This window comes from Zeus faber (genome assembly GCF_960531495.2).
Source record: "Zeus faber genome assembly, chromosome: 2".
NCBI lineage: Eukaryota > Metazoa > Chordata > Actinopteri > Zeiformes > Zeidae > Zeus > Zeus faber.
This window is the reverse complement of record NC_137189.1, coordinates 33,906,303-33,917,002: the sequence shown is the minus strand read 5'-3', so window position 1 is coordinate 33,917,002 and position 10,700 is coordinate 33,906,303. Positions and strand designations below refer to the sequence as shown.

Sequence of the window (10,700 nt, the reverse complement as noted above, 5' to 3'; positions counted from 1 at the left end):
CAGCGAGAAGACTTAATAAACAAATTAGGTCAACAATCAAACAAACGTTCAACTTAATAGACATGCGTCAAAACATCCACTCCCCTTTTAAAAACCTTATTTTTCATTTACCCATTTACAATGACGAGGACAAAGGAAAGATCCCTCATATCATATAAGTCCATTGTTCTAGGATTAGCTTTACTCGAATTTCCATTTTGTATTTGAGTCACTTGCTGTGGCGCATGCTCAGACAAACTCCTCCCTGCCGGGAAGCAAGGTGGTTCTGGTGGTCCGGTTGGTTCCGATGGTCCTGCTGGTTCCGGCGCTCCTAGTTGTCCGGGTGGCTCTGGTGGCCCGGCTTTTCCTGCTGTCTCTGCCCTCGTAGAACAGCGGCGGCACCAGGGTCACCCGGGACGACCCGGCCGGCAGCATGTAGGTCCGTCTGCTCCGAACGGTGGCGTACGACGCCGGCAAGCGCGGCCCCTTTTTGCTGCTAATATCGAATAACAGGACATCATTTATAATTGATTCCCAGTTCACACATTAGGGTAATCGTGATGATAGGGGCTGGGTATCAAAATACTTTTTATCGTTGATACTGTGGGATACGAATTTTACTACCAAAGTTAAGTTACGCCTTCAGCATCAGTGAGCAAAGTTCAACCTACAGTGAGAGTCAATGGGTCACGTAATATTCCTCCTTGTTTAAATGTTGCTTAACACCTGAATTTACCCCCAGGGGTTTAAAAAAGTGTTGTCTTGCCTTAATAAATCATTCAATTGGATATAAAAGAGAATGTTGTTGTTGTGAGAGAGTAAGAGAATGTGGTTACCATGCATGTATGGAAACATGCCTCAAACAATTTTTAGATTCCACCCATTCCCCAGTACTGATAGTCAACAGCACAATAAAAGGTCCTGCGGAGAGTCGGACATATGCTCACCTTGAGCGGAGGCCCTCTCTACCCGACAGGTAAGTCAGGACTCCGCTCCCAAGGATGAGAAGGGTGGAGCCTCCCCAGCCCACGAAAACTGCAGCTCCCAGTTCAAATCTTTGCAGAAAATAGACGTTTCATTTTTGTATCTTTGTGTCTTTGTACCCCTGCTCATTAACAAGGAGTTTCAGTGCAAGTTGTTGTTTGTTATATTTACAAGTCGCCAATTTACGGAGAAAAGAAGCACACTCACTTCTGTGCCCGGAAATTTGGGTCCAGAAACTCTGTCACCACTCTATTGCCCCACCATGAATATGTGATCAAACCACAGAACCCTAGAAGAAAATACGCTGCACTGTTAACATGTCATGTTTTTTGGATATACACTGGAGAGGTAAGTAAGGGATAATGTATAGAGCCAGCTACACGCTCTCGCAAAATAAGCCCCGACAGGGCGATCAGGTATAGTGGTGATTTGGTATAGTGGCCCTCTTGCTGCACATTATCCCCCTTATTACACGGCTATTTACTAAATCAAATAATACATTGAAACTATTCCTTTATACTAGTATGTGGCTAGCAAATTAGACTACTAGTATGTGGCTAGTAGTAACTAGTTTGCCTAGCATGGCAGCGTACTAGTTAGCTTCTGCAAAGAAAAAAAAAGTCCAGAACAATGTAGTGAACTAGTCACCCGAGTAAAACAAAATGTGTCCTACATATGGCAAACATATTATGTTTGCCATATAAATAACGGCCTGCTGATTGACCAGTTATAGTCGAGTATTCTACAGAGCCGTGTAATAATACTGACAAATATTATTCGGTTAAATAAAATATGGGAAGACGTATTGCCTGAAACCAGGTAGGTAACCCCTCCGGCAAAGGTCACCCTTGCGTTGGCAAGTTCCGATCCTCCTATTTTGGTGCATTTCATCCCCACTAATGTGAGGACGCCTCCAAAGAAGCCAGTGATGACAGCGCACACTGCCAGGGCTCTGCATGCGTGGAGGAACGCTGAAAGACACAAGGTTACCCGCCCGGGGTGTTAAGCAACAGGCACATGTGAAAACAAGACAACGTCATCAGATGAAACATCATTCGGGGCATTTGACTCCGATGCGATGTGCATCCTTGTCCCGAGGCCTTGGGCGTTCCACCTTGACCTTTTAATCTGGAATTAAAGTGGCTATCCGTTAAGTTGTTTGTCAGTGGGATTACGCTACAGGTCCCAGAATTCCGTTTAAATGGAAACATTGTTTTTTCTGTGTTTTACCCTGGTCTTTGCTGCAAGGCTGCCACGTAATTCTCCTTGGAGGTTTGCCGCCTTCTGATCAATTTGTTCTGGTGTTTGTTTTTTTCTTGATCACTTGATATGGTAAGGATATTTATTTATTTATATATATTTTTTCGGTAGTTTATTGATTATAACTTAGCCAATCTTTGCGTTCTTTATTGGAGTGGCAGACCCCGTTGCCAACAATGGGTAAATAGCGTATAGAGGAGTACATAACACAAATACGTTGAATCGCTAAAATATGGGAATTTTTTTTTACGACTAAATTTCACAGATCACCACCCTAATGTTAATTTAGTCTTAGGTTTTTGGAAAGGTTTTATTATTATGATATACAATGTAGTGGTATATTTTGACTACTATATGTAAATGGCCTTATGAATTGTTGTACAGCGGGGATCTTTGCTTCTAGGATCTCCTTACCGGGCAGGGCCAGCATGGAGGGGTAGTACTTGCAGTCGGAGACCCCGGTTGTGTCGGAGATGCAGTCCATCCACAGGTTGGAGTAGTAGTTGGAGGTGGTGAGCACGATGCTGCCCACCTCGGAGAAGGTCCAATACTCTGTGGGCAGCGTGGAGCACACCAGCGTCCAGCCGGCCAGACAGGACACAAAGCAGCCAATCTCCAAATACATCACCACAGTCCTGTACTTCATGGTGTCCTCTGTCCTCCACAGCTCAAGCGAGAATCCAGAATGTGGAAACACGCCAGCTAACTTAGTTAAAAAAAAAAAACACCTCTCAGAAAGACAGAGAAAGGGTGGGTTCCCGCTGTGAAAATGTGTGATCGTTGGAGGCTTGGGCCAAGTTCTTTCCCGCCTCCATGCTTCATGCGCAGTTGACAAACCAGCGCTTGGTTGGTGTTCGTCGGAGGTCAGAGCAGCAGGCCTTATCTTTTAGATCTGACCGTTTTGCCGAGTAAGCGGCAGGTTTTTTTGGTTTTGTTTTTTTCCCACGACACGGGAGGGAAGCGCTTGGACAGTCTTGCTGGTTCTCGCGAATCATTTCTTATTGTTGTGATCAATGTTTACACATACTTAAACCTGCATTGTTATTTGATGTATTTTTAACCCAATACTAAGAACTTTTTCTTCATACAAATCCAAAGAGAAGAGGAAAATCCGAATAGTATGACAAGTTAAAATCATGGTTGCATATATATCTACAATTAATACCCAATTTATCAGATATTTAATTGACATGGCTCTACTATTTACGAATGAGGTCAGAGTTCATTTAGGGTTTTTATTCACAGTTGGTAGTTCCTCTGTGAGTTAAAACTGGCTGACAGTGTTTTGGCAGGCCACAAATGGCAGGTTAACTGGTAATCACTAAGTAATAGTTTATATTATGTATTATTAAATCGTTTGTATTAAGGGGTCCCTGTGTGGACCCTCGCTGATAGAGTGGTGTAGGAATCATCACGAATCTTCCTACCTTCTCTGCTTTTCAAAATATCACCCCCATGGGTCAATTCTTTCCTGGTTACAGTTATTGTACTGTGGGTCTAGGACAGAGTGGGGAACCTTTTTCCTGTTTGGGAACAGATTAATAATAATAATCACATACAGTATATGATAGTGGGACATATACTGCTATGAACTAATACAGGTATGTTGATTACAAATAAACATGCATTGTTCTGTCGTGGCAAAATGGTTCATTGGATCATAAAACGTTTTTATCATTTTAGGTGTTTTGCCTAATGTGTATGTTGCCCGATGTCTCAGAACACCAAAAACTGTCTTTGACCATATAATAAATGGTGTAAAATCAGAGATTGTCTTCCACATCTCGTCATTCCCGATGCTTCTTAAATCAGATCCAAATCTATTTAATGTATTCTGAGGGGATGCTGTAGTACCTGAAGTGCTGGAATGGAGAAAGTCCAGTATAAGTAGTGATAATTAACTTTATAGCCCCTAAGCAGCTTATACAATGCTTTACATTGGAAAGACAATGAAATAAATGGCATAACATGAAGTTTAAAATAGTCTAAAATCAAGTACATTTAAAAACAGAATTGTAGGCTAAATGAATGCCTTTTTAAAGGGATTCTCCAGTTTTTGTTCATCTTCCACAGATTCATTAAAGAAAACCAATACCAATTTCATCCCATTACCTAGATGGTGACGCGCTGAGTGTGTTAACTGTGTTAGCTGAATGCATGGCTGCAGAAGGAATCAACTGTGTGAAATTGGGGAAATCCACCTTCCAGCATCTCAAAGCTGTGGTATTGATGCGATACATTTTGTATATCTGTAGGATGAGTAAAAACCAAAAAATGAAGACAATTTTTTTTTAAATGCAGCTATATTCAGAACTATTTTAGATTAATATTTATCCATCTTCTGGGTGCAATGGGAAAACATTTGACTTAAAAGTCACATTAGCAAAGGCAAAAGAAAGACATGTCAGGATTGTTTTGAATTTGTTTTTATTTTGAATTTATATATGGGAATGAAAAATAGCAAAAAAGTGTATTACACAGTGGCCTTACACAATCGCAAAAGTACTGGAGGTAATCCTCAAAGAGTAGGCCTTTGGGCAGTTTGACCTTACTGGTGTTGAAGGAAGTCCATAAAATGTGATGAAAGGAGCGACTGATGGATTCCTGGTTTTGTGAGAATGCTGCATCCTGCCAACAACGTACACAGCAAAACTTGACCAAATTCCTCTGAAGTTATCTGCTTTCATTTTCAGATCTCAGGGCATTTAAAGCATTCGAATACTCATCGGAAGTAATTATAGATAACAATAATCCAAACCTGTCCCGATTGTTTCCCAACAATGCGGTGGCACAGTGAAGTGTACAGCCGAGCAGAATGAGGCAACTTCCAGCCAGTCCGAGGTAAGGAGGCACTCCAATCTCATAGCTATTAAAATTCAAATTCACTTATTTAGGACAAGAAAAAAAACTTCATTGATCATTGGGGAGAAATTTGGTCATGGCAGAAGTTGCACTGAACAGTGAAAAACAAAAAAGAGATCGCACAGTGCTAGTAGTGAGTGTTATGTTGAAATACAGTATGTTTTAGGTGGTATAATATGCTGGTTATGTATAGCTGTAACAATAATAGTACTAACGGTATAATGATTACAGCCGCAGTAATAAGGATAGTACTGCACTACTTCTACTGATAACAATTAGAACTGCAAATACCTGAGTTTCGATGGGTCTGCCTTGGCGTGTAAAAAGACTGCAGTGACTCTGTCTATGTATAAACAATAACCCGCCGTGTCAGAAACACCTGCATTGGACGACATCAGAGCAAGACGATCCAGTCAATCTGGCGCCCTGAAACGGCATTCACCAACACTTGAGGATTTGTTCATAGTCAAAAATGGCCCAATACCAAAGTCTCACTCACAGCCGACAAAATGAAAAGTCGACGATGTCAACAACATGTTATCCTTTGACCTCTGACTTCCACCGATGTGTGTGCACTCCATTCCGAAAAAGGCGAGCACCGTTCCCACCAGTCCGACGGCCGAGCCCACCAACAGAAGTCCCCTCACTCCCTGGATGTACGCTGCTTGGCGAGCGCACAAGCGCGCGTGGACAAGAAAAGACACATTTAATTGAATTCAAGAACATGCCCTCTCAAGTCGCACGTAACTAGTTGGCCGTCACGTTCGGTGTAACCCACGCTTCACCGTCCACAGCACTCCCAGGTCCACACAGTTGACCACAGCGGTGGAGTCTTCATAGCAGTCCTTCCACAGGTTGGACCAGTACCAGGCCACTGTCACCACAGAGGAGCCGCCCTGGCCCTCCAACCGGGCCTCTCTCAAATTGAAGGAACATATACAGCGTACAATATATGGTTAGGATGCTATTGATAGCAGGGTGTGTGTGTCCCCCCCCCCCCCCCCCCCGCCCCATTGTTATGCATAAAGGTAACCTCACAATCTGATCTGCTTTATGTTGATTTCACCTCTGGAAAATGCTCATTATATTCACTATATTTGCTTTTCGAAGGTTCTATTTGTCCCACTGTTACGTTATGCACTGACTTTTGTATTTTGAAATATGTATGGACACAAAACAGCAATAGCCTCCTTTTATTTCCTAGGGTGCAGGGGCATAACATACTGTAGTCATTGTCAATAATCATTATGCCAATTATACAGTGTCATTTTTTTTTCTGGTACTGTTTTGTCCACCGCAATAGGTCCACAACATGTACTCTGTCTTGATATCAATGCACTTTTTTGTAACTTTTTAATTTCCTTCTTTCGTTACCTCCAGTGGTCCATGGCCAGCGTGCAGGCCACGAGACCCCAGCCTAGCATCGACGCCAGCAGACCCAGGACCTCCGGCGGCCTCCTCCACATCTCTGCCAACCTCCGCTGTCGGCTCCAACAACTGCACATGATTTTCACTACTTACCATGTGAGGACTTCTGAGTTCACGATCGATTTTGTGAATCAGAAACTGTTTTATTTTGTGAAATGAAGTGTTGATCAGCAGACTAAGCTCTTGCTGAGAACCTCCCCTCCACAAAAAAAACTCACGATTATTAGAGGTTGAGGATATATACGGTACATTTTGCAAGATAATGTGTATGTTAAAAAATGAAAGACAAAAAGGACAAATGTAAAAAGAAAAAGAATGATCTTGCTCCCGGCCACCGACCCGACGTGGAAAACCCCTACTATCATAGTAGCTCTCTTGTATAATGTCTTTTATACTTAGACAAAATGCGGTGTGAGTAATAGTAATATTAGAAATAAAGAATAATTTGGCTTTTTTTCCTCTACCATCACTAGAATTTTTTTTACCTGGTGAATTAACGTGTTTATATAGTTTTAAAATATCAGTAATAGATGTATTGATTTCCTATTCAGCAACATAGAGACAGATTTGATTATTAACTATTTATATCTATAAAACTTCTGTACAATCTATATAACTATTAATTTAAGTAAACAATAGGCAAAAAATAAAACAGTAGATTACATGTTTTAATTATAAACTTCATCCCAGTTTCCATGACAGTGGATAAAACATTTTTTCCAAGTGAAAAAGGAAACAATGTTGAACATGGAGGTCAGAAAAACAACCCTACCTTGCAAAGAAACTCTTCCAAACGTGACAAGGGGCGATTTTGGACTCAAAGAAAATGCGGCGCCGTTGGAAGAAGTAGAGTTTCTCAAAATAGGGAAGCAGACACTGTTTACTATCAACAAACCCTCACCTTTGAGACTGACATTTCATTGTTTAAATAATGACACAATTGCAGCCATAAAAAAACAGCAACAGTTTTATTCAATAGTCTGACGTTAATACTCAACTCAGTTTTAACTTAATCAGTTGAGTCGTACAATTGACATTTAAGTGAAGTAACCACACCAAACGCATGCGGATTCACCTGTCTCTAACCTTATACCCTACCATAACCATATCTGACATTATAACCTAACCTTAATTACCTAACCTTTGCATTCACGAGTTATAAAACCTGATATCAACTGATCGAAAATTGGACAACATTGGATTATCCACATAAAGAACACACACATTGGAGGGTAGCTACACTGTATCATTGTGTTAAATGGTCAGGAATATTGTTCAGTCTGATTGTGCAACCTTTTCTTTGATCCACGTAGTTCCCAAAAACGGAAGAGACGGTATTAAACGGGTGGCTGCCCGATGGGTTTAGATGTAAGAGTTTTGGATGAACGGTCCACTCCGGCTCCTCGACCTGCTGGACAGAGAAGACACGGTCCGAGCGCCGCCGCTACTGCTGCCGCTGCCGCTGCCGCTGCCGCCGCTGCTCCTCGACTCGGAACGGGACGACCGGCTGGGCGCGGACGAGCGCCCGGATTCCGTCCCGGACCTCGAACCCGACCCGACGGACCCACCAGACCCGGAGGACCTTCCCGACCTCGATGACCTCGACGAGCGCACCGAGGCGGCTGGACGGCGAGATTTGGACGGGCGCTCCCGTCTTGAGGAGATGCCGGACAGTTCCGAAGGCGCAGACCCAGATGACAGGTTGGACAGGGAGGACACTTTGGTTTTGGAGGTGATCTCTGATACTGTGGACAGGGCTGTGGTGGACTTGGCCTTTTCGCCCTCAATGGGCGCAGGAATTACAATTGTCCTGGGGAAAGACACATAACACTTAAACTTACGTCAACAATTCATTCAATTCAATTCATTGTTTCGAGTGTAATTGACATTGCGATAACGAAAGCAAACAGCAACTTAAAAGGCTTTTGAAGCCGAAAGAAGGGAAGAGGTGGAAATTTCCCTTTTTCTCCCCGCTACATGGTATAACAGCATAAAGTACATTTACTCACGTCACTTCTCCTCCACAGAGCGGCTTACACACCGACCACAGGTAGAAGGCGCCCCCAGTTATGTGAAAGGCCGAACCCACCCAGCCCAGGAACAGAGGGGTTCCCAGGTCGAACCTGTCGGTGCAGAAACGACAAAGAACAAGTTTTAGTTGTGTTAAAGAGAGATGAATGGAAAACACAAAGAGCGAATGGAAAACACAAAGTGGCATAAGGAGTGATGCTGATATGGTCATTTTTACTCACTTCAATCCATCAAAGTGGGGGTTGAAGTACTCTCCAGAGACATACTGTGCATAGACGGCGTATCCGCATGTGGAAAGTATACCTGAAGTCAATAACAAAAGGATACTGAGAGAAATTTCCAACTTCGGTGATCCCCACCGGTAAGGTAGGGACATTCCAACAGACAAGTAATGGAATATACAGTTTACAGCAATGCAACAATACAATTACATAAGCAAACAGGACAATGAAAAAACAACACAACATAGTAGTGTGATAGTGGTGAGCTGTCGAATGTCCTTACACAGTAGACCTCAATTGATTGGATTTGTTTACATATCAAATCGTAGTAAGTCAGTAAACCAATACTTCTAACCCCACCCTAACCTTATTGAGGTAGAAGTCAAACATTAATACATTTGTTTTTTTTGTGGCATTTATTTACCGCTGATTATGTGACACAGTCCTCCGCTGTAGATCTTCCTGTACTTGGGTCTGTCTTTACCCCCGATGTAGGTACACTCCATACCCATTAGACTGAGCACAAACCCCAGCATCCCCAACGAGAGAGCCCCCATCAGCAGGCCTCGAACTATCTGGATGTGGTCTGGGCGGTGGGGGTTACAAAGAAGGACAGAAGATGAGCAAGAGACAGACAGAAGATGATTACACTTCGATCAAAACACTGCTCCTACCAACATTTAAGCTTTACCTACTAAACATATTACCCACTCTCTACGGACCACAGCATGGGGAAGTCGTAGCAGTTTGAGACGGCTGTTGAATCTGTGAAGCAGGCCCTCCACAGGCTGGACCAGTACCACGCCACCTTGATGATGGAGGAGCCTCCCATGCCCCCGATGGAGGTGATCTTCCAGCCCTCCATGGCCATGGTGCAGGCCACAAAGATCCAGCCCAGCACCGTCATCAAGAAGGCCCAAATCTGGACCACGCGGATCTTCATCCCCGGGACAGTAGGGAGCCCCGATCCGCGTCCTCCGTTTGGTTGAACCGGTTTTTGTGGTTGGATTTGTCCGACAATCCTTATCTTTAATGCGCCACCACAGACTCTGTTAAATGTGAGTCCTATTTCAAGCTTCTATTTGAAGCTTGCTTCGTCCCATTGAAGTCTGTAACGGTTCTGAGAACTGGGTGCCTCCTGTGAGTGGAAGTCCTGTGGGTATTGGTCACCCGGACAGCAAAATGGACGTCTGGGTGCGCCGTGAGACGGCCTGCCACTCCTCAACAGGACTGGGCAGGAGAGACTGTAGCGAGACAAGGACAAACAAACGCAGCAAGATGCTTTGAGATTTCTCGGCCCAGCATGTGGGTGAGAGACAACAGTCGGTCGGATTCCCATGACCCTGACGACGAGATGCGAAGTTAGGATCCTGGCTGAAACTGTTTACCTAAGCACTTGACTCAGATTACCACAACAACTGACTTAATGCTCATATCCCATACCAATTGGCCAATTTGGGCACTGTCCCAAAAACAGGGTCTGCCACAATGTGAGGGTGTGTGACATTTATCGTGAATGTTTAATTCATCATTATCAAAACACTACTCCATACCGCTTCTCAACTGCAAAGTCTAGAAGGTTAAAATAAGCTTTCAATGTTTTCACTTATGGAAAACCACTACAGTCATTTTATTCGGACATCTCTGGCTCTTAATGTCGAAGACCTCGCGACGTTGATATTTGAATCGGTGACCTTAACATTATATTCCTTAGGACTATGTAATAAAATTTTCCCTTTGAGGCATCATCGCCTGACCGCGCCCCAGGCTGTACAATGGTTATTAAGGATCCGTTTAAGAATTTGCCGTGCTGTGGGTCTCGTAATTGCAACATAACTCTCATAACTCTTTGTGCCGTAGTAATTAGACTTAAATCCGTGACCCTGAGGTTATTAGGGCCATGGGGATTGATGAGTGCTCTTGTGGTGAGTGAGG

The 10,700-nt window shown here is 43.3% G+C and overlaps 3 protein-coding genes across 3 annotated transcripts; all 3 read right to left on the bottom strand.

Moving 5' to 3' along the window:
• Nucleotides 1–228: 228 nt before the first annotated feature.
• cldn10d (claudin 10d) lies at nt 229–2,869 on the bottom strand (the record flags this gene model as incomplete). Its single annotated transcript, XM_080023895.1, has 5 exons — nt 229–475; nt 927–1,034; nt 1,171–1,252; nt 1,773–1,934; nt 2,638–2,869. 5 exons carry the CDS (start codon nt 2,867–2,869, stop codon nt 229–231), a joined length of 831 nt encoding a protein of 276 aa, XP_079880021.1.
• A 1,462-nt stretch (nt 2,870–4,331) lies between these two features.
• On the bottom strand, nt 4,332–6,551 carry LOC307247772 (claudin-10-like; the record flags this gene model as incomplete). The annotated part of the gene is made up of 6 exons (XM_080023894.1): nt 4,332–4,335; nt 4,982–5,089; nt 5,377–5,464; nt 5,585–5,746; nt 5,864–6,003; nt 6,460–6,551. The coding sequence occupies 6 exons, from the start codon at nt 6,549–6,551 to the stop codon at nt 4,332–4,334; spliced, it is 594 nt and encodes a 197-aa protein (XP_079880020.1).
• Nucleotides 6,552–7,875: 1,324 nt separating this feature from the next.
• cldn10e (claudin 10e) lies at nt 7,876–9,708 on the bottom strand (the record flags this gene model as incomplete). The annotated part of the gene is made up of 5 exons (XM_080023893.1): nt 7,876–8,323; nt 8,523–8,636; nt 8,766–8,847; nt 9,190–9,351; nt 9,477–9,708. 5 exons carry the CDS (start codon nt 9,706–9,708, stop codon nt 7,876–7,878), a joined length of 1,038 nt encoding a protein of 345 aa, XP_079880019.1.
• Between the last annotated feature and the right edge of the window lie 992 nt (nt 9,709–10,700).